Source organism: Oncorhynchus masou, chromosome 13, assembly GCF_036934945.1.
Source record: "Oncorhynchus masou masou isolate Uvic2021 chromosome 13, UVic_Omas_1.1, whole genome shotgun sequence".
Classification (NCBI taxonomy): Eukaryota; Metazoa; Chordata; class Actinopteri; order Salmoniformes; family Salmonidae; genus Oncorhynchus; species Oncorhynchus masou.
Window position 1 is genome coordinate 56,342,123 of NC_088224.1, and position 23,941 is coordinate 56,366,063.

Sequence of the window (23,941 nt, forward strand, 5' to 3'; positions counted from 1 at the left end):
TTGGACCTTAATTGTTATTTTCAGAGCGTTCTTCTGGAGTGAAGTCGAAGCTTTTCAGGGTGTTTTGAAATGGCTGCTCATAGTTTGCGAAGGAATAAAGCCCAGGCAGTGTAATTTGAATCACAATCTGTGTTTTGAGTAGCTACTCTTGATGTTGTGTATATGCTACAGTGTTTGACTGCAGACTTACTGGATTTTCTTTTGTATAGAGGAAAAAAATAGAGACACCTGCTGGGAATTGGCCCCTGAAAAGAAAAATAAGCTCATTGAGAATGAAAGCAGACTACAGTGCAACTCCCCCTCAACTCTTTTCTGGCCTAAAACTTAAACATGTCATGTTCGATAAATGTACACAGTTGGGGTTATTTTTGTAGGCTTAGAACGTTTTTCAAATCATGAGAGCATTAGCACAAGAAAAAACAGAATTCAGAGAAAAATACGTCTTGTCAATGTGACTGATGTTAATGCATACAAATTTCCAAATGACTTGTGCAGAAAAAAATGACCCGTCATAAAGGAAAATAAATTGATTAGATTAGTTGATTAGATTACAGCACTTTAATTGGATCCTCTGCGTGCATGAAGCAAGGCCCCAAAAGCACAAACAATGATGCTATCACAGCACAGTATGTACATTGAGGGAGTTGCTGTATAGACCAATGTGTTCCAGCTCTTTAAGTAACATAGCAGGGACAATGGGACAATATGTTATGTTCAGCGTATGTATTTTTTGAAGAGAAATCACGCAGTTGTCTACACTGTTTAGCACAACACCCCCCACACAAAACTATTCATAATTGACTGCAACCCGGTCATACATGATTTAACAGAACACTTTGTCTCTGGATACAGGCACGAGGCTTCTTCAGAGCTATATTTAGAGAGTTAGGCCAACTTTTTGAATTTTGAATATTGTTTTCATTTGAGATATTCAGTTATATAGCATTATACCATGGCATTGTTGAATACTCGTTTCTGATTAGCTTGAAGGGCATTCCAGAGTGTGGATTATTTTCCTATAACGCACGGTATACGGTGTATAATAGCAAGCTAGGACTGATGGTTTGGTTAGCTAAACTAGCAAGTCTGCATGTATGGTTACCAAGGCACCTACTGTAGATACAGTATCTATTAAACTTGTTAGCTACTTCAGTAGCCCCGTGTTAATTATCCCTGACTTGTTTAAATATTCCCCATGTAATGTCAATGGTTGGCAAACATGGCTGCCATAGAATGTTGTAGTGTCATGCAAATGCATCACAATGCAGAAACCTCAATGTCCTCTCTAAATACAGTACATGTCTCTGGGCTTCTTTATGTAGATGTTCACAACATTACAACGATTGGCTCTCCCATCAGATTGTCAGATAGCACTCTGGTTAGATTTCATTGAGAAGTTTTTGGGAGACGTGGGTGTGGACACGACGTCGATGCTCAAATTGTGCTGCCATTTGTCTAGTAACGCATGCCATTGTCTCCAATCCCCATTAGTGTCATGCTCACAGAGAAACCTGTAATTAGCCCACACTACAGTAGCAACAAAATGGGTGTCTTGTTGTCAGTGTCATTGGGAAATAGTGGGCTGAAACCTTTAGTGCTCTAATCAGCTACATGGTCTAATTGGCCAACGTTTTGACTTCCTTTCCACAAATCAAATGCCAAATCCTATGCCCATTGTGGACCACAAGCTTGTTTTAGCGTAATCAATGATAAGGATTGTAACCCAAACCCATATTATGTGATCGCTCTATACTGTATGCCGTAGGTCTAACTGATTGTGTGTGTTGTTTTGCAGGGTGCGGGCTATGGTGTGGAGGTCTGAGGCATGGCCTGGTTCTGGGCCCCCTGGGTGAACAACACCCAGTAGCCCTGAGATGATGAGTGGCCCTCCGCCCTGGCACTCCTCTAAGTGATGAAGACCCCTGCCATCCTCCTCCTCATCCTGTCTGTCCTGTGCAGAACTGTGGTAGGCACTTTTAACTTTGTTTCTGCTCATTACGGCAGTAGTGATTGTACTTAACATTACTTTTCAACTTCAATCCATCCATAGAAGTGTGTCAGGTCATTAGCCGCTGTCGTCGTTAGTTTGTTGGATTATCCTTAGGAGCTGTTATGAAATGTAAGTCATGCGATGATGATTCACCGTTCTGAATCACTGCGGTTCATAATGGTCTCAGTGTGCTATATAGAACACAATCAGTGTGCTGGGAAGCTGATCCGAACAGCAGTGCCAGTGTAATGTGCTTTGCATCCTCAATCGATGCAGCTGGTTTAGTGGATGTGTCAGCTCTTATGGAGAACTTAAGTTACACCACTACTACAGTAAGCCAAGGAATTTGTGTTTTATATCCAGTCAGATTTTACACCCAGTCAGGCCCACTACAGTTAGATATTGTGGGGCTTACCCTGATGAGCCCGCTGGGGTTGACCCCTGACCATCCATCCTGTGATTTGTGTCTGGCAGCTTGTGTCAACGAAGTCGGTGAAGCACACAGTGGAGGAATGGAACAAATACAGGAGCGAGTGCCTGCTGAGAATGAGCACGGACCCCACACCCCCAGGTAAGACTCGAAGACCTGTCCTATGTCCTAATCAGGCACACCCGATTGTGGGTTAACTAATTGAATAGAATAACATCTAAAACGTTATTGGGTAGAGTCTACATTTACATTACATTTAAGTCATTTAGCAGACGCTCTTATCCAGAGCGACTTACAAATTGGTGAATTCACCTTCTGACATCCAGTGGAACAGCCACTTTACAATAGTGCATCTAAATCATTTAAGGAGGGGGGGGGGTGAGAAGGATTACTTTATCCTATCCTAGGTATTCCTTGAAGAGGTGGGGTTTCAGGTGTCTCTGGAAGGTGGTGATTGACTCCGCTGTCCTGGCGTCGTGAGGGAGTTTGTTCCACCATTGGGGGCCAGAGCAGCGAACAGTTTTGACTGGGCTGAGCGGGAACTGTACTTCCTCAGTGGTAGGGAGGCGAGCAGGCCAGAGGTGGATGAACGCAGTGCCCTTGTTTGGGTGTAGGGCCTGATCAGAGCCTGGAGGTACTGCGGTGCCGTTCCCCTCACAGCTCCGTAGGCAAGCACCATGGTCTTGTAGCGGATGCGAGCTTCAACTGGAAGCCAGTGGAGAGAGCGGAGGAGCGGGGTGACGTGAGAGAACTTAGGAAGGTTGAACACCAGACGGGCTGCGGCGTTCTGGATGAGTTGTAGGGGTTTAATGGCACAGGCAGGGAGCCCAGCCAACAGCGAGTTGCAGTAATCCAGACGGGAGATGACAAGTGCCTGGATTAGGACCTGCGCCGCTTCCTGTGTGAGGCAGGGTACTCTGCGGATGTTGTAGAGCATGAACCTACAGGAACGGGCCACCGCCATGATGTTAGTTGAGAACGACAGGGTGTTGTCCAGGATCACGCCAAGGTTCTTAGCGCTCTGGGAGGAGGACACAATGGAGTTGTCAACCGTGATGGCGAGATCATGGAACGGGCAGTCCTTCCCCGGGAGGAAGAGCAGCTCCGTCTTGCCGAGGTTCAGCTTGAGGTGGTGATCCGTCATCCACACTGATATGTCTGCCAGACATGCAGAGATGCGATTCGCCACCTGGTCATCAGAAGGGGAAAGGAGAAGATTAATTGTGTGTCGTCTGCATAGCAATGATAGGAGAGACCATGTGAGGTTATGACAGAGCCAAGTGACTTGGTGTATAGCGAGAATAGGAGAGGGCCTAGAACAGAGCCCTGGGGGACACCAGTGGTGTGAGCGCGTGGCGAGGAGACAGATTCTCGCCACGCCACCTGGTAGGAGCGACCTGTCAGGTAGGACGCAATCAAGCGTGGGCCGCGCCGGAGATGCCCAACTCGGAGAGGGTGGAGAGGAGGATCTGATGGTTCACAGTATCGAAGGCAGCCGATAGGTCTAGAAGGATGAGAGCAGAGGAGAGAGAGTTAGCTTTAGCAGTGCGGAGCGCCTCCGTGATACAGAGAAGAGCAGTCTCAGTTGAATGACTAGTCTTGAAACCTGACTGATTTGGATCAAGAAGGTCATTCTGAGAGAGATAGCGGGAGAGCTGGCCAAGGACGGCACGTTCAAGAGTTTTGGAGAGAAAAGAAAGAAGGGATACTGGTCTGTAGTTGTTGACATCGGAGGGGTCAAGTGTAGGTTTTTTCAGAAGGGGTGCAACTCTCGCTCTCTTGAAGACGGAAGGGACGTAGCCAGCGGTCAGGGATGAGTTGATGAGCGAGGTGAGGTAAGGGAGAAGGTCTCCGGAAATGGTCTGGAGAAGAGAGGAGGGGATAGGGTCAAGCGGGCAGGTTGTTGGGCGGCCGGCCGTCACAAGAAGCGAGATTTCATCTGGAGAGAGAGGGGAGAAAGAGGTCAGAGCACAGGGTAGGGCAGTGTGAGCAGAACCAGCGGTGTCGTTTGACTTAGCAAACGAGGATCGGATGTCGTCGACCTTCTTTTCAAAATGGTTGACGAAGTCATCTGCAGAGAGGGAGGAGGGGGGAGGGGGAGGAGGATTCAGGAGGGAGGAGAAGGTGGCAAAGAGCTTCCTAGGGTTAGAGGCAGATGCTTGGAATTTAGAGTGGTAGAAAGTGGCTTTAGCAGCAGAGACAGAGGAGGAAAATGTAGAGAGGAGGGAGTGAAAGGATGCCAGGTCCGCAGGGAGGCGAGTTTTCCTCCATTTCCGCTCGGCTGCCCGGAGCACTGTTCTGTGAGCTCGCAATGAGTCGTCGAGCCACGGAGCGGGGGGAGGACCGAGCCGGCCTGGAGGATAGGGGACATAGAGAGTAAAAGGATGCAGAAAGGGAAGAGAGGAGGGTTGAGGAGGCAGAATCAGGAGATAGGTTGGAGAAGGTATGAGCAGAGGAAGAGATGATAGGATGGAATAGGAGAGAGTAGCGGGAGAGAGAGCGAAGGTTGGGACGGCGCGATACCATCCAGTAGGGGCAGTGTGGGAAGTGTTGGATGAGAGCGAGAGGGAAAAGGATACAAGGTAGTGGTCGGAGACTTGGAGGGGAGTTGCAATGAGGTTAGTGGAAGAACAGCATCTAGTAAAGATGAGGTCGAGCGTATTGCCTGCCTTGTGAGTAGGGGGAAGGTGAGAGGGTGAGGTCAAAAGAGGAGAGGAGTGGAAAGAAGGAGGCAGAGAGGAATGAGTCAAAGGTAGACGTGGGGAGGTTAAAGTTGCCCAGGACTGTGAGAGGTGAGCCGTCCTCAGGAAAGGAGCTTATCAAGGCATCAAGCTCATTGATGAACTCTCCGAGGGAACCTGGAGGGCGATAAATGATAAGGATGTTAAGCTTGAAAGGGCTGGTAACTGTGACAGCATGGAATTCAAAGGAGGCGATAGACAGATGGGTAAGGGGAGAAAGAGAGAATGACCACTTGGGAGAGATGAGGATCCCGGTGCCACCACCCCGCTGACCAGAAGCTCTCGGGGTGTGCGAGAACACGTGGGAGGACGAAGAGAGAGCAGTGGGAGTAGCAGTGTTATCTGTGGTGATCCATGTTTCCGTCAGTGCCAAGAAGTCGAGGGACTGGAGGGAGGCATAGGCTGAGATGAACTCTGCCTTGTTAGACAGTAGACAGTAGAAATACCCGGTAGACAGTAGAAATATGCCTTTGGCTTCACAGTTATAAAAAAACACCAGGAGCTTCATCCACAGAATCTACCCAATTCTTAGGATAAGTACCATGAGTCAGGCTTCAACTTAATGTCTGACCCAAAGGACTGGATCCATTGCGGGGCAGTATCCTCATCATTGCTAATGTTTTCTCTATCTTGCTTAGTTTAAGACAAAATCTTAGGGATTCAGGGTCTGCTTACTGCTTATATACTTACTTCTACCCCCAGGCTTATTCTGCAGCCGCATGTTTGACATGTACGCCTGCTGGCCGGAGGGCATCCTCAACACCACCGTTAAAGTGCCCTGCCCGTGGTACCTCCCCTGGTACAACCAAGGTACTGGTGTGGCATTGGTTAGTGCTTTATTGTTTGGTAGAAGAAATGAGATTCTGTTTCATCCAACTTCTAGCTAGGAGGTTAATGCTAACACCGTTTCTATCTAAAGCCGTGCAGAATCAGGCCCCCAGTGTCTGGTCTGGTGCGTGAAATCACAAGCTCTGCTCGTCGGATACTGCGTAGAAACCTAGAGGGGGGGGGGGAGCCCTGGGGCCTTATTTATAACCGTGCGCCATTTCTGGAAGTCTGCGCACATAAAAAATATTGAGGTTTATAAACTTGATGCACGCCATATGTGTATGCATATTTCCCATTATAAATCAGCCCTGTCGTAAAACTGTGGATACGTGAACGAGCATTCAAAATATGCCTGGAAAACGCTTCACCTTTTATGGTGACAATAACGCCCTTTATTTGCTGTATAATTTGGAACTATTGGAATTACGCCATGGCACACAAGAGACACGTTGTTGTTTATCAAAAGATTATTGGGTTTTTGGTTGTCCTGCCTTGGTATAGACTCTGAGATTAAATAAGCAATGATGTCGCGCTCCTATCGCACAGCAATACTGTAACCTTACCCTGTCAAATATTTTACATAAGCTACCAGCGTATTTACTGTGTTGGCAAAATGTTTTCATCTTTAGCAGTGATTTATGATGTGTCTGGAACAGGACTGTGTCCGTTTCTGAACGTGAAAACAATGGCAAATTGTCATGGACCTGCCAGCAGAACGTTTGAATTCAATTTTATATTGACTTTTCCCCCAACCTAAATACAATGGACTGCCCGCTCATTCTGAAACATTGTAAAGCCGCTACATTTTTTAAATCAAGGTACTTACAGTTCTATTTCTCGTGTACTTTTGTTCTATTTGGCTTTTTTATTTATCATAGTACTACTGATTTTCATTAATGTATTGTTGGGAAAGAGTATGCAAGAAAGGCATTTCACTGTATTTATGCAAGTGACAATTAAAATGTGAAACTTGATTCATACTGTAGACCTACTTCAATGTAATCGATCGGCTGTTAAATTCGACTGTAGCCTAAATTCTGTATTATAAACTGCGCTGCCTATGCTATTGCAAATCCTGAAATGCATATAGCCTCTTTACATGGCTACTTGGTCCAATTAAAGAGAGATGCACATGGTAATTGTTGTATGGCTCCTTCGGGAATATGAACCCATCACGGACAGAAAAGTGAGGAATATATTCTGCAATAGTTATGAAAATAGGAAAGACATTTCTACGTCTAATGATAAGATTCCTATGTCAAATTGTTTTTGACCAAACGAATCTAACATAGATTTTCGCCCTTCTAACTAATGGAAAATGTTGCATTCTTGTTAATATGTTTTCCTGTTTTTAGTTTTTTATGAGTAAGCTTTTCATCATATCCCCCATTTGCACAAAACACTTACTTACCAGCTTGCCATACAATATCTCAACCACTAGCAGATGTGCTTTTGCATGGTCTAAAGTTTGCGGGAAAGTGAACATTTCAAGTAATTTTTGAAGTAAATACCTACTTTTGCGTGAAAACTGGCGCACGCGCATTTTGGGCTATATTTTGTACATACGCACGGTTTATAAAGGAGGCCCCTGGTCTGCCCTAAAAAGCCTATGTAAAAAAAAGCCTATGTAAATTACGATCGACAGAACGGACCCAGCAAAAAACAATTTTGGCCACTAAAATTAGTTTATTATGATTATGTTTGACCCCCACTGTGAATAATTTTAAAGTCGAAATACAAATCGAAATATTAAATTAAATTGTGATCCATTCTGACTACTACATTTATCGTCACACAGGACCGTGTGCTGACACAGACACAGCACAGGCTCGTATGAGGCTCCCGGTCAACGCTCAGTCAGGATGCAAGCGACTACATTAACCATGATCCTTTGCTAGTTATTGCCACTTCCAACATGATCCTTAACAATTTTGTGGTGCCATTCATGCCCATTCAGCAAAATGGCGTGCTTAACATTCAAATAGTTCCGGCTTCATGCGTCATCGGGAATACGTGTATGACGTCAGCGCTATCACTATCTGCTGCTTTTAATGTCTATATGCAGAATTGAATTTGTCTCATCTGTTTGCCTTCTTCCTTTATCTCTCCCTCCCCATGTCTGTGCAGTTCGTAATGGATATGTGTTGCGGGAGTGTGGGCCTGATGGCCAGTGGGCCATTAACAACACCAGTAGCACCTGGAGGGACCACTCCCAGTGCAACGCAGACAATAACCAGCAGGTGGCACAGGTAATACCCATCATGCACCATTCCTGAAGTAGACCCTCCTCTCAGAGCACATAATAACATGCATGACTAAGAGTAGGACAGTAGACTTTCAAAGGATTCATGCTTTTAATGACTGAATGTGACTTTTAGAAAACTACACCAGTAGTCTTAGGAGACCCACCAAGTACTGACAGATGTTTTGAGAGGTAAACTAATTAATAGCCATTCAAAAAGCAAGGATTAATAGAGTAGGTACTCCATTGGGATTCCACCTGTTGGGGACATAGAAACGCAATTACCAGAATGGCCATTCTTTTACGATAATGCTAGAGTGCTCTGATTGCTTATGAATGTTGAGGTGGGCTAGCAGCAGCAGCAGCCATCGCTGTGCCCTAATGTTGACGTCCACTCATCCCTATCAGCATGCTCAACTCGCGTCCTCCTTACCCTCTCTTAATTTCACATCTAGTGCCGCACTCCATTACGAGCTCAGTAATGAATGGGCCGTTTACTGCGTAAATATAAAAGATCTTATTAATTAGTCGGTATTACATACAGGGTTATAGATCTGCCAGGGCTACGGGGGGTGAGCTCTGAAAGACACACAGTCCTTTCTTTATGAAGAGGGAGACAGCCGTCACCTAGGGGTTATGTTGCTGCTGGCAACCGATGATGCAACGCTGCTTTGCCTCATTGGCCCCACAACTGAAATGTACTCCAGTCTGCAGCCAGACTTTCTGATGATAAGAAAAATAGGTGGGCAAACGTTTATCACCGTTCACGGCCATTCGTAGTGAATAAAACAACGCTCCTTATGTTTCCAATGCATTTTTCCATGATAGGTGGGTAAATGTGCGTTTTACGCTCCACTTCACCATTGTTTGACACCAGTTACACTCACATGTTCTAATCTGTGAGATTCATAAACCTAGAGTATACAATAATGGAGTGTCACATATTTTCAACAGGAGCTTATTAGTGTACTGAGCGTCATTAAAGCGTTCATGAGCATTTTCCGAGGCATAATAGGCATCAAGACAAGAGGACTTCTTGCAGTCAGTGCATCTGCTTCGTCTGTATCTGTGTCCCTGTTTGCACTCTACTAAAAGGACAGGACATTCATTCAGTACAGCACATCCATAAGAGAGTCAGAGAGTTATAGGATGAAAACAGGGTCATGTTGTTCCCTCGTCTACTTGGGATTTGAGTGCAGGTCTTTGTGTGTCCACAGGAGAACCAGATGGTGATCTTGGCCTACTTCCGGGTGATGTACACTGTGGGCTACTCGCTGTCCCTGGCCAGCCTTTCCCTGGCCCTCGTCATACTGCTCATCTTCAGGTAAATACTGGCTCTGACCACAGTCGTAAACAGCATACAGTACATCTTTATATGTCAGGATTTGACTCTATGGGACTGTTTGGACAAGGCAATGGCTTCACTTCTAGTATTCTGATGTGAATTAGTAAAATGTAAATCATACAGTAGTAGGGAAATAACCCTGCCACAACAGGAAATTCTAATTAATGGATATGTTTTGTTACTGCAAATTCTGACATTTTAAAGTGTAAATTACAAACTTTAGAACCTTGGATACACTTCAAGTTTGCATTTCCTGCTGTGCAGGAAAATTCTCAGTAACAAAAGAGTGATCAAATTAAGATCCTACCTCTGTATATGACATATACATGATGCTGGAAAGAATTTTGTGATACAGTAATCTCAATGTCAAGTGGTGTACCCTAGGAAACTAAGGTGCACCAGGAACTATATCCACACCAATCTGTTTGCGTCCTTCATCCTGCGAGCCATATCCATCCTCACCAGAGATGCTGTTCTCACCAGGGACACCCCCGAGTTCAGAGACAACAGAGACGTGTCCAATGTCCTCAGTGATCAGGTCGGGAACTAAAGGCTATACACACTAATGCAGGTTATAGAAACACACACTCACACAAACAAACAGTTTACAGACTCAATTCATCACTCGTACTTTGGACAGCCATCCTTGACCTCTTCCCCTGACCTTTGCCCCCAGGCTCTCTCTGGCTGCCGTGTAGCCCAGGTGCTGATGCAGTACTGTGTGGGGGCTAACTACTACTGGCTGCTGGTGGAAGGACTGTACCTTCACAACCTGCTGGTGCTCATGGTCTTCTCCGAGAACAGCTACTTCTGTGGATACCTCTTCATCGGCTGGGGTAGATACATACACACACTCACACATACAGATGGACACACACCCACACACACACATATGATAAATGATATAAATGCTGTTTCCTGACAGTAATGTATGGGTTTATGACACTGTGTGTAGGAACCCCAGTGTTATTTGTGGTCCCCTGGATTATAGTTCGGTACCTGTATGAAAACACACGGTGAGTCACTCTCATTTCCATTCCGTTTCATTTCCTCCTCATCTGTTACTAAAAACAAAATTACAACTAAGAGATTATGACTCACCTCCTCGCAGGTGCTGGGAGATCAACGAGAACATGGCACACTGGTGGATCATCCGCACACCCATCCTCCTGGCCATTCTGGTGAGTGTGTGTTGATGTGCGTGTCGACTGTGTCGTGCGACCCTAAAGCAATGGGGGCCTATGGGTGAGTCATTCGTCAATGCTCCCCCCCCCCCTGCAGTTTGGTCTCTTTGAAGTTAGCAGACCGTGACAAACCTGGGGAAATTGTGCGAACGTGAAAGCTGACTGGTGCATGTTTTGGTTTCCGGAATGCACTGTGCCTTAAAATGAATGGATGACTCATAAACCCAGAAGAGATAAAAATGAATGTCACCTGGTTTCTATTCTTTTCTTAGTAACACTTAGGAATAAGGACCTAGACTTTATGCTTTATATTTATGCTTAACACGTTGTTGAAGCTTGAATCCACCTTATCTTAAGAGTGTTTAATTAGCATCTCTCAGTGAAACTCCGCGAGGAAGAGAATATACTTTTTTTCTGTGGTATTTTGCATCAGAAGCAACATGCCAGAAGAGATGAGGATTCATATATGACTTGCCATTTGTCCCACAACTCTCGCATTTCCCCTCAAAATGCCTAACATGGTTTGACATAATCACGAATGTTAGACAATTACTGTGTTTTGCATTTCTGTTTCACCTTCCGTATTGTACTAATGTGTATATTTTTTTTAATTACATGGCTCATCTGTAAAAGAGGCCTTGGTCTCAGCATGACTCCCTGTCAAAATAAAGGTTAAATAAATAAAAGGAGTAATTCATACGTAATATGGCGTGCAGCTGCACTCTGTCACCTGGACTTTGCAGTTAATACCCCTAACATGCTGCAGTCTGGCTTTGGAACTCAAACTTTAGCTTTTGACATTATTGTGGAATTCTCACATACTCACCCTACTTCAACAGTAGCAGTTATCCTTGTTTCCCTTTCTCATATAATACTGAAATGCCGCAGAAGAGACCTATTAGGATATATATCCTTTTTAGATGTCAGATTGTTATATTTTCTTGTTGGCGTCAATAAAGCTAATATTGGGTGGTTTGATGTTCATTTTTTTTTTATTCCAGGTCAACTTTTTCATATTTATTCGGATCATACAGATCCTTGTCTCCAAATTAAAGGCACGCCAAATGAGGTACACAGATTATAAATTCAGGTAAGAAAGATTCAGCACCTTCTAATCCATGAATTACGTAACAGCAAACCAGAATAAAAACACAAAACAAACACCGTATTGTAGCTTCTGAAACTGATTTAGTCAACTCATTGCTTACACATGTCTATGTGTTTCTTGCCACGTAACTTTTGCCTCTGTCGTATGCCTTGTTAATCGCCCTTCCATTCACGGAACATTGCTGTACGATGTTGTCAACTATCGTCTGGCGTGAACACGCAAGGACTCTGCTCTTGTGCGAGCCAGAAGACATTGTGATGACCTAACACTATCCACACTAAAGACATTTGCTTCAAACTCCGTTGACATCCATTACCTCAATAATCCATCACTAAGTTGACTTGCACTTCTACTAACCCTTTATGGCATGCAGAGTAAAGGGAGCTGTGGAATCCCTTTGATGTTTCTGTGGTATTCGAAGGGGCCTTCCCGTCCTTTGATTGTGAGCCGTGGTCCTTTGAGACGGCATAGACTTTTTTTTTTAATGGAACCAGTCACATCCAGGAAACCAGTCGCATACCTAATCCTCTGAACTAAGCCTGGCCTCGAGGCACGCTGGACAACATGAGTCTGATTGGAATCTAAGCACAAATGCAGCTGATACACAAGATTCTGATCCACCAAAAGAGTCACGGGAAGAGGAGGCTTTTTTTGATTTCCCAAGATGCTTTGTTTGAAGCCGTTACTTACGCTCCCTGACTCTGAGTCCAGGTGTGGAAGTAGTGGCTTTCCTTGTTTGGCGTTTTATGTGTTTGTGTTTGTGTGAAACGTGAACCATCCATTGATGTCATTGATGAAAGAGATTCACCATATAGGACCAAACAGACCTCTCTAATAGTTGCCCTTACTTGGCTCTGTAAAGGATGCTCTGTGTGTGCAGGTTGGCAAAGTCCACTCTTACCCTCATCCCTCTCCTGGGCATCCATGAGGTTGTCTTTGCCGTGATGTCAGAGGAACAGACAGAGGGCATGCTCCGAAATATCAACCTCTTCTTTGAACTTTTCTTCAATTCTTTCCAGGTAATATGATGAGGTACAAAGGTTACGCATTTGTGTGTGTGTGTGTGTGTGTGTGTGTGTGTGTGTGTGTGTGTGTGTGTGTGTGTGTGTGTGTGTGTGTGTGTGTGTGTGTGTGTGTGTGTGTGTGTGTGTGTGTGTGTGTGTGTGTGTGCGTGCGTGCAGGCATTCTTTCTTGTTACTGCATGGTATTTCTCTCAGTGGTGCTTCTGTTAGGTGTGTGTTACATGTGTGTGTTCAAAAATGGAGAGCACTCTTCTTCTGATACCAGTCTCTCTCTCTTCCCGCAGGGTCTCCTGGTTGCCATCCTGTACTGCTTCGTCAATAAAGAGGTGAGTAACGAAGTGAAGTGTGCTCTCAACCAAGCCCAGGTCAAAACAAGTGCACGTGAACATCAGTAGCAAACACCCGAGGTGATGGCACATTCATCTCTGTTTGTTCCTATGAGAAGCCAGCGCTTTCTGTGACCTGCTGGGTATGTCACCTTGTCACTGTGGGTTAGCTGTCACACAGAGAAGCTCACTACCTACGTCAATGGGGCAACGGGATGTCAGTGAGGGGCCTAGCCATGTGTAGAGTCAAGAAGTGTATAGGCCACTGTGACATGTAGGGTCCAATGTATTTCCTGTGGAGATATGGGCTAGTTTGGGTGAGGTAGCCTACAGAGTAGTGAGTAAAGAGAATAATGATCAAATTTGATATAATTTGTCTTTTGGTCTGACCAGATCAAAAGGTCAGGGAAAACACATTACATTCCCTCGTTCATCCCTCTCTCTCCCTCTGTCCATCTGACCCAGGTGCAGTCAGAGATAAAGAAGAAGTGGCAACGATGGAAGCTGGGCATGAACGTCCTGGACGACCTTCGCAACACCGGCAGCAACACGCTACAGGGGGGCACCAGCGGCGGGCAGTGCCACCACGACCCGCCCTGCCAGCCAGACTGTCCACAGGAGGATACCCACAACCTCTCCTCAGACGCCGCCGCCTCAGGGCCGCATGCCCACCCGCGCCCACACCACCACCCAGGGGCCAAGAAGGGCAAGGCCTACTGCTACATTTCCGCCCGCAAGCAGGTGCTGAACGGCCTTGATGGAACTCCGCTGGGCAACGGGGGAGGAGAAGGAGTCATCAAATACTCTGAGAGCTACTGCTGAGTGGCCTTGTTGGGGTCTAATGAGGGCTAACGAGTAGCTGGCTACCTTTATAATTTCTAGTGGAAGAAATCCGAACCAGACAATCACCTGCTCCCAGATCTATGTGGCCTACTTGGTGTTTCGTGGAACCCATGTCTTAATAATTGTGTGAACATGATCCGGGACTCTTTGGATGATTGCCAGAATGCCTTTTCTGCCCTGGCCAATCAGGCTATGTGTTGTGACTCCCATAGGCTTCCAGTGGGAGATAAGATGACCCATCCCAAGTGCAATATCGCCGCAATCGACCCAGATGTTGAGGAAAGCTACTACTTAAATTAGGAAATGAACACCGTCCAACCTTTATCTGCTCAGATTTGACTGTTTTGGGGGGTTTGCCTCTTTGTTCTCTACCTCTCTCTCTACTTGTGGACAAAATGGAAAGGTTACGTACCAACCGTGGACCATCTTTTCATGTGCAATGGATATTATAACAATAGTTTGTTTTATATGTTGGTATTGGAAAAAGTCTCTGTGAGGGACTTAGAGAAGGCAAGAGGTGAGCAAACCAATATTGTCTTCCCCAGTGAGTTAGCCACACACACACACACACACACACACACACACACACACACACACACACACACACACACACACACACACACACACACACACACACACACACACACACACACACACACACACACACACACACACACACACACACACACACACACATACACACTATGGTTTCCCTAGGCAACTCTGTGTTTTGAATTCCTCTCACCCAACCGTTGAAAACCTGTCATGCCCCTTGCTCTCTAGTCATACAATTGTTTTTTTCTTGTAGCTTTTCCAGACTAACCACTTACCACCCAGCTGAAGGCTTTACATCCCGCTGAGCGCAGGTCGTAACATGCCAAGATGGCACCCCTCCTCTGCTTCTGGGGATTAAGGTCCAAGCACCCCTGCTGCCATGTAGTTTAAATTAAAATGGGGCAATAGGAAATGGCTCTCTACACGATAGACCACAGCCACAAAATACACATTTAGTATTCTGCTGCGTGAGTGTCGATGGTATGCTGTAGGTCTACATGCCTGACGTCAGACAAGCTAGGATCCATTCTGTTCATCCTCTGTGAAGATGTCTGGTACGTTACATACATCTGTGTAAGGTTGCCAAAAACTCGGTTCTCCATGCCGGAATCTGTGAGAAACTAAATATTTTGCACTGATCTCACCCTCAGTGAAGTTGTGAAATACAAATTACCCAATATGAGTTTAGCTAAAGGTGCTTTATTTTAACTCAGCTAATAATCCCCCACTCCTATTTAAAGACTGGTTTCAATCTAAAACTAGTACAGCACAACCCTAACTTCTCCAGATATAGCTTGACTACTCGGTGTGTATGGATCTGTCTGAGCATCCAGAGCCCTCAGCTCATTTTACTGTTTGTAATTAGTCTCTTCTTGAGGGTCACATTGCACCTAAAGGCTCCCCACCGGTTGAACAGGGGTTCTGTATAAATGTAGGCAATTAAACCAGACAATTTCCAACTTCCCTTTTGAAATAGCTCCTCTAACCCGCATACACAGAGGCCCCATCTTCACACATACCAATGGAGTAATGAGGTAGCCTTGTTTTTCTGTCTTCCCATTCACTCCAAATGGGGCTAACCCGTTACCCAAACATGTCCACCATCTCTCAGTGTCATCAAAATGTAGCATGTCATACTAATGAACATTCATTTTATCACCAGGTATATTCCTACTAGGGTCATTACTGGTGCTTGACAGAGGGGCCTCAACGCCTCTGGTGGCATAGTGTGTGTGTGTTTTTGTGTGTGTGTGTGTGTGTGTGTGTGTGTGTGTGTGTGTGTGTGTGTGTGTGTGTGTGTGTGTGTGTGTGTGTGTGTGTGTGTGTGTGTGTGTGTGTGTGTGTGTGTGTGTGTGTGTGTGTGTGTGTGCGCGCGCTATTATCTTAATTTCCAAAGTGGCTTGGCTGATCCTCACAACTGAAATAGCATTCACAAACTGAGCATTGCACTTCACAAATATCTTCTAGTATAATGTACCTTTGGCAACATGCACGCGTAGCCTTTGAAATTTCTTTGGCAAACATTACAAAATACTGTGTTGTTTGTAAAACAGCTTACGTCAGACATTGACCTTTCAATTAAAAAATGACCAGATGTAGCATATAGTTAGTTAGCATTGCTAGTATGTGTTACAGTTGTGCCGTGACCTGGATCTAGAGAGTGGACCCAGTAAACCGAGGTCAAAGAGAGGTAGATTCAGTGGATGCTTATGTTAGAACCTTGCAGTGGGTTAGTACTGTACTGTCACCCTGGACCCAAAAATACATTGGGTCCATTGTGGCAGAGGTGGAACGTGTTACATAAACGGACATGACCTTCTGACGTGACTCCACATGTTCTATATACCTGTCAATGGGTAAACTTGGCTCACTGACACTCTGTGTGAGTAGGTTATCATCACAGGGAGATTACTGTACAAAGAGCAGCACTAAATCTCACATATAAGACTATGTGACATGAATGGACACTATTTTTACTCACTTTTTATTTACATGTTTGTTATTTAAATTAAATTATTCTTAATCTGACAGTGTTTGTCTATTGTTATTTTTGTATCTAACAAAAAATGGGACATTAATAATGACATGGCAACTTTGCTGTTGACCTTCCTTTATTCAGAAAGTGAATCACATTGAATTTCATCCAGATTAAAAGCTGTTTGAGCAATTAAATATTTGGTGTCCTGAGTTTGACATAGCAGGTGTAGGGGCGCGCCAGGCGACCATGAAAGTAGGAAACTACACTGGCGTCAATTTCCTCTGGAGGTTTGGTGCCCCTGAAGGTGAAGCGCTGAAGAAGGGAAGTAAAGAATAGGAAGAGCACCGTCCTGGGAATCCCCATCTCATCTCCCAGGCAGCACCGCTTCCCTGATGGACAGTGGGAGAGGAGAGAAGTTACCTTCAGCGGTCAACCTACAATCCTGAGACTGAAACCTACACATTGGCCTGGATTGATATATGCAAAACCTATCAAACAAGATGCTAGCCATGTGTATGTACATTGTGTGATGATGTTGAGTATTTTTTTCTCTGAGAGCTACTACAGAGTGGTTATTGTTTTTCACATTCTCATATTATTCTATTAGACAATTGTAACATCATTTTACCCAGTCCAAAAACAAGAAATCCGTTGTTTTCCTTAAAGACTCCATTGTCATCCAGGAAGTTCTCTGGGTCAAACTCATCCGGGTTCTTGAACAGTTTGGGGTCAAACAGCACAGATGACAACAGTGGAAACACTGTGGTTCCCTGGAAGAATTACAAAAGAGTACTTACATAAAACAATTGACAGGTTAACAAGTAAAAAATAACAGACGTGTAGGATAGGTTCGCGGAAATGTTGGTCACCTTTGGGATGCGGTAGTTGTGGAACGTTGTGTCTCGGGTCATTTGGTGAGGGAAAGCAATGGGAGCAAGACTCATACTTCTCTGGATTTCGTGGATGACAGCGTCCGTGTATGGCATCTTATGTCTGTCGTCAACTGTGGGGACTCTGTTTGAGCCAATCACCTCGTCTATCTCCTTCTGAACTTTCTCTGAGGGAGAGAGACAGTCATAGGCCTTCATAGCATTTGGGTTAATATACAGTGTTTATAGTCTGTTGGGAATTAAGAAATGCCCGCATGTATGTGCTGCTTACATGGTGTGTAATGTAAACTCTCTGTTGCAGATATTTGGCTGGTTTACCAGTACTATTTTCTATTTAGCAATAAATTAGTATAATTTCAATAACAGTGATACAGAAGAAAGAATACCTTGGATGTCAGGGTACTTGATCATCATCAGACAGGCGTGTGATAGGGTGGAGGACTGGGTCTCCGTGCCGGCAGCAAACAGATCCCACACACACGGAAACAAGTTGTCATAGTTGAACTCGGTCTCGGGCTGACCCTTCTCCTAAGGAAAGTTGGAAGACACCTCTAAATCCTATACTGATAGATTTGTGAAAAAGTACGATTTTTGCACAAAGATTCAGACAAAGATTCAGACCCACGTAAACATTGTTCATATATTGTTGGTGCTACTACAATATTTTGATACCGTGTAAGAGGTTCAACATCAAATTCCAGGAATCAATCACTGTTTTACCTCCAGCATTTTAACCAGGAAGACGTCGAAGTAGTCCTTGGGGTTAAAGGTGTCCATGTTTTTAAGGCGACGATCTGCTTCCTCTCGTATGTAAGCTTTGGCCTTGTCTATGGCCTTAAACAGCTTGTGGTGTTTTCCTGGAAAGCACTCAACAATTCTCGGGGAAATGTTGTACAGCTGGAAGAGACGCAACATTGGAAACATGGGAAGGAAAGAAGGAGTGGTTGTTATATTCAAATGGTGACCCACATACTTTTGTTATCATTATCCATTTCGGCAGGCAAGCTTATAAGACACAATCAAGTCATGCTTTGGAAGATCTGGTATAGATAAATAACAGGCATATCATAAGTATTTATCCACCTTGGATTTTTTTCACATTTTGTTGCATTACAAACTGGGTTTGAAATGTATATATTTATGATTTCTTTGTCACTGATCTACACAAAATACCAAATATTGTCAGTGAAAATAACATTCTATACATTTCTACAAATTAAATTGGTTATATAAGTATTTGCCCCCTTTGTTGTGGCAAGCCTTATTAGGTTCAAGAGTCCATTTACCTAACAAATCATAGAAGTTGCATGGACAATAATAGGGGTGAACATGATTTATTGAATGACGACACCGTCTCTGTACCCCACACATACAATTATCTGTAAGTACCTTCCCTTGAGTAATGTTTTTTGAGCACAGATTCAACCACATTGGCTTTTCCAATGCCTCGCAAAGAAAGGCACCAATTGGTATACACAAATGATTGTTTTTGTACAGACACTGAATAACTCCTTGAGCGTGGTAAAGTTATTAATTAGGCTTTAGATTGTGTATCAATACAACCAATCCTAAAAAAAAGTGAAATCACTGAGCGGTTTCCTTCCTTTCTGGCAACTGAGTTAGGAAGGACACCCTTCCCCCCCTCCCATCTATCAATAGGGGCCCATCTTTCAAGACTCCCTGGTCTTTGTGTTTGAATCTGCATTTGAAATTCACTGGTTGACTGAGGGACCTTACAGGTAATTGAAGGCACTGAATGTGCTACCATACCATTGCCATTTTGCTTTTTAGCATGTCGAAGTATGTATAGACAGGCTTGTAGAGGATCTGAAACTCTGGGTCGTTGTATTCAAACTTGCGCCCAAAGACGATGGACCAGAATAGGTTGATAATAGAATGGAACAGGAGTTCTTTGGGGTTGACAGTGGAATCTGGAATAGAGACAGCAGACAAGCATAAACACACATGCTTGCACACCACAGGAGGTTGGTGACAAATTATATATATATATATATATGTGTACCCCTTTTTCTCCCCAATTTCATGATATCCTATTGGTAGTTACAGACTTGTCCCATCGCTGCAACTCCCATACGGAACCGGGAGGCGAAGGTCGAGAGCCATGCGTCCTCCGAAACACGACCCTGCCCAGCCTTACTGCTTCTTGACCGAAGTCAGCGTGCATGCACCCGACTCGCCACAAGGAGGCACTAGAGCGTGATGGGACAAGGATATCCCAGCCGGAATAAGTGGTAAGGTATCAAATACATGAAAACACATGGTTTCTATGTGTTTGATGCCATTCCATTCACTATTTTCCATACATTATTATGTACCGACAGATGTCACAGACAAAAACAACATACCTCCATATTCACTGAAGGCTTTCACTAGACTCCTAGCTTCCTCTTGGACCCTCTCCTCGAGGCTCCTGCATCCTTTTCCAAGGTTTTTCAGGGACATCGAGGAGAAACTGCGAAGAGTTTTCCACCTCTGCCCATTACTCAATCCCACCCCTAGATTGATGTGTACAACAGGACAGAGAGATAGGATGAACAATGCACAGTACTTCCCTTTTCTAAGCAAAGTCCATTTCCACACAGATTACGACACTATGACTCGTGTATCTTACTACATCCCTCTTCCAGTCATTTTACTCACCATGTTCATTAACGAGTTTCAGGGTAATGGCAGAGTTGGCTCTTCCATTGAACTCTTCTCCTTGGTTGAAAAAAGCATCCTTGATAGCCTGATAGCCAGAGATCACCACTACAGGTTTGGAGCCCAGCCATACAGTAAACACTGAGCCATATGTCTTACTGAGCTGAAGAGAGATGAGAGGAACCCATTGATTCTTGAAGAATATAACTTATAACTCCTTCATGAACTTAGTACAACTGTCTTATCCCTTCATTTTATCCCATTGTCTTTAAGCAAACGATCAGGGCTGAGTAGATTACTTTGGAAATATAATCTGTTACAGTTGCTAGGTACCTGTCCAAAATAAGAATCAGTAATGTTAACTTTTGAAATATCCAAACTCAGTAACATTAGTTTCCCCTCAAGAGGCAATAGAAAAAGACACAAATGATCCATCAAACTAATTTGGTGTGTCTTCATAGTGGTCTCTGACTCGTGATCAGACTCGCTCAGGTGGAACAAACTTCAACATGTGCCTTTTTTAAATGCAGAATTAAATGTCATTGACAAAAAAAGTATATATTTTTATTGCGAACAGCCTTTCTGAATAATCCAATAAGTAATCATCTCATTTTTCAAAAGTATCTGTAATCTGATTACAATATTTTTGGTGGTACGTAACTGATTAGTTTTGTAATCAGATTACATGTAACTGATCACAGTACATGTAATTAGTCCATCCTCAACACTGCAAACAATGTACACTGTAGCGTCAAATTATTAAAACTATAATATTGATCTATGACTGCAGTACTTGCATCCGTAGCTGCATCTATGACTTTAAGAGAGTCAAACAGATTGTAGCTTTTAACTGACCTTCATGTAGGACTTGTCCGGTCGTTTCAGATCCATTTGTAACAAGTTACCAAGCAGAGGAATTGGTGAAGGACCCGGAGGCAAACGGCCATAGCTGCTCTGTTTCCCCATGTACTTCCAAAGTAAAATAATAACCACTATAGCCATTATTATGGACAAAATGTTAGTCTGCAGTACATGTAGTAAATCCATGTTCAAGTCACTTAAGGACTAAGATGTGTCCGAGCAGTGTGGCAACTCCACACTGTAGCAATACTGTAGGCAAAGAGAGAAAGTAGAACGTTGTGTGCAAGATGTTACAGGAAAGCTGTGGTTGGAGTTTAGACAGGAACTATCATTTCGTGAATGACTAATAAACAAGAAAGATGTGTCTGACGACTGTCATAAAAAATAGTGACTCTTTTAAGGGCTCCTCTCAACACCCTTGGGGTATGTAGAGTACACTCCCCTGCACTCTATGTAGCCTATTTTAACAGACAACGTGTGTAGCTGATTTGTAAAAACGCTACGCAGACAAAAATCAGTTAAGAAAATAAACCGCACAATAAACGGGTTCAAATCAAAATATATTGGTTGTGTACACATATGTTGCAGATATTATTGCAGGTGCAACGAAATGCTTCTGTTTCTCGCTCCACCAGTGCAGTAATACCTAACAATACAAGACAATACACACAAAGCCAAAAAATTCAATTAAGAAATTTCAGAACGAGCAACGTCAGACTCCAGAATATAAATATATATGTTTATGATGGTGTGTATAGACATTATGGACATGAATAGAGAAGGTGTGAAAAGGTGTGAACAGCGCCTGTTCTATAAGGATGAGCCTTGCCTAGACAACAGTATATACATATGAAGTGGGTAAAACAGTATGTAAACATTATTAAAGTCACCAGTATTAAATGACTATGTACAGTTGAAGGCGGCAATTTACATACAGCTTAGCCAAATACATTTAAACTCAGTTTTCACAATTCCTGAAATGTAGTCCTAGTAAAAATTCCCTGTCTTAGGTCAGTTAGGATCCCCACTTTCTTTCAATAATGTGAAATGTCAGAATAATAGTAGAGAGAATGATTTATTTCAGCTTTAATTTCTTTCATCACATTCCCAGTGGGGTCAGAAGTTTACATACACTCAATTAGTATTTGGTAGCATTGCCTTTAAATTGTTTAACTTGGGTCAAACATTTCGGGTAGCCTTCCACAAGCTTCCCACAATAAGTTGGGTGAATTTTGGCCCATTCCTCCTGACAGAGCTGGTGTAACTGGCCTCCTTGCTCGCTCACGCTTTTTCAGTTCTGCCCACAAATTGTCTATAGGATTGAGGTCGGGGCTTTGTGATGGCCACTCCAATACTTTGACTTAGTTGTCCTAAAGCCATTTTGCTACAACTTTTGAAGTATGCTTGGGGTCATTGTCCATTTGGAAGACCCATTTGCGACCAAGCTTAAACTTCCTGACTGATGTCTTGAGATGTTGCTTCAATATATCCACATAATTTTCCTGCCTCATGATGCCATCTATTTTGTGAAGTGCACCAGTCCCTCGTGCAGCAAAACACCCCCACAACACCCCTGTGCTTCACAGTTGGGATGATGTTCTTCGGCTTGCAAGCCTCACCCTTTTCCCTCCAAACATAAAGATGGTCATTATAGCCAAACAGTTCTATTTTTGTTCATCAGACCAGAGGACATTTCTCCACAAAGTACAATCTTTGTCCCCATGTGCAGTTGCATACCATAGTCTGACTTTTTTATGGCGTTTTTGGAGCAGTGGCTTCTTCCTTGCTGAACGGCCTTTCATGTTATGTCGATATAAGACTAGTTTTACTGTGGATATAGATACTTTTGTACCTGTTTCCTCTAACATCTTCACTAGGTCCTTTGCTGTTGTTTTGGGATTGATTTGCACTTTTCGCACCAAAGTACGTTCATCTCTAGGAGACAGAACGCCTCTCCTTCCTGAGCAGTATGACAGCTGCGTGGTCCCATGGTGTTTATACTTGCGTACTAGTGTTTGTACAGATGAACGTGGTACCTTCGGGCGTTTGGAAATTGCTCCCAGGGATGAACCAGACTTGTGGAGGTCTACCAACTTTTTCTGAGGTCTTGGCTGATTTCTTTTGATTTTCCCATGATGTCAAGCAAAGAGGCACTGAGTTTGAAGATAGGCCTTGAAATACATACACAGGTACACCTCCAATTGGCTCAAATTATGTCAATTAGTCAATCAGAAGCTTCTAAAGACATGACATCCTTTTCTGGAATTTTCCAAGCTGTTTAATAAAGGCACGGTCAACTCAGTGTATGTAAACTTCTGACCCACTGGAATTGTGATACAGTGAATTATAGGTGAAATAATCTGTAAACAATTGTTGGAAAAATTACTTGTGTCATGCACAAAGTAGATGTCCTAACCGACTTGCCAAAACTATAGTTTGTTAACAAGAAATGTGTGGCGTGGATGAAAAATGAGTTTTAATGATTCCAACCTAAGTGTATGTAAACTTCCGACTTCAACTGTATATAGGGCAGCAGTCTCTAAGGTGCAGAGTAAAGTATTGGGTGGTAGCCGACTCGTAACATTGACTAAATTCAGGGCAGGGTACTGGGCGGAGGCTGGCTAGTAACAGTGACTAAGTTCAGGGCAGGGTACTGGGTGGAGACTGGCTAGTAACAGTGACTAAGTACAGGGCAGAGTACTGGGCGGAGGCCAGCTTCTGGTGACTATTTAGCAGTCTGATGTCCTAGAGATAGAAGCTGTTTTTCAGGCTCTCTGTGCAAGCTTTGATGCACCTGTACTGTCTCCTCCTTCTAGATTGTAGCGGGGTGAACAGGCTGTGGCTCGGGTGGCTGAGGTCCTTGAGGATGGGGCAGGGGCAGGGGCAAAGCCAAATTTCTTCAGCCTCCTGAGTTTGCACCTTCTTGACCACATTGTC

The 23,941-nt window shown here is 43.9% G+C and overlaps 2 protein-coding genes across 2 annotated transcripts; one reads left to right on the plus strand and one right to left on the minus strand.

The window, feature by feature from the left end:
• Positions 1–1,807: 1,807 nt before the first annotated feature.
• LOC135552630 (glucagon receptor-like) lies at positions 1,808–14,680 on the plus strand. Its single transcript, XM_064984354.1, has 13 exons — positions 1,808–1,966; positions 2,465–2,561; positions 5,864–5,971; positions 8,117–8,238; positions 9,449–9,555; positions 9,961–10,114; positions 10,253–10,412; positions 10,532–10,592; positions 10,688–10,757; positions 11,762–11,850; positions 12,749–12,887; positions 13,175–13,216; positions 13,682–14,680. Exons 1-13 carry the CDS (start codon positions 1,913–1,915, stop codon positions 14,036–14,038), a joined length of 1,560 nt encoding a protein of 519 aa, XP_064840426.1. The 5' UTR covers positions 1,808–1,912; the 3' UTR covers positions 14,039–14,680.
• A 2,027-nt stretch (positions 14,681–16,707) lies between these two features.
• Positions 16,708–21,359, minus strand: LOC135552631 (cytochrome P450 2M1-like). Its single transcript, XM_064984355.1, has 9 exons — positions 20,999–21,359; positions 20,144–20,306; positions 19,849–19,998; positions 19,253–19,413; positions 18,203–18,379; positions 17,869–18,010; positions 17,462–17,649; positions 17,221–17,362; positions 16,708–16,981 (listed from the first exon to the last, which is right to left on the minus strand). The coding sequence occupies exons 1-9, from the start codon at positions 21,188–21,190 to the stop codon at positions 16,782–16,784; spliced, it is 1,515 nt and encodes a 504-aa protein (XP_064840427.1). The 5' UTR covers positions 21,191–21,359; the 3' UTR covers positions 16,708–16,781.
• Positions 21,360–23,941: the final 2,582 nt, after the last annotated feature.

Coding starts and splice junctions, on each gene's coding strand:
- LOC135552630 (XM_064984354.1), top strand. CDS start 1,913: ATGAAGACCCCTGCCATCCTCCTCCTCATCCTGTCTGTCCTGTGCAGA. Junction 10,593..10,687: donor TACCTGTATGAAAACACACG/GTGAGTCACTCT, acceptor ACCTCCTCGCAG/GTGCTGGGAGATCAACGAGA. Junction 13,217..13,681: donor ACTGCTTCGTCAATAAAGAG/GTGAGTAACGAA, acceptor CATCTGACCCAG/GTGCAGTCAGAGATAAAGAA.
- LOC135552631 (XM_064984355.1), bottom strand. CDS start 21,190: ATGGATTTACTACATGTACTGCAGACTAACATTTTGTCCATAATAATG. Junction 18,380..19,252: donor TAAAAAGCAAAATGGCAATG/GTATGGTAGCAC, acceptor CGTCTCTTCCAG/CTGTACAACATTTCCCCGAG. Junction 17,363..17,461: donor ACAACTACCGCATCCCAAAG/GTGACCAACATT, acceptor TAATTCTTCCAG/GGAACCACAGTGTTTCCACT.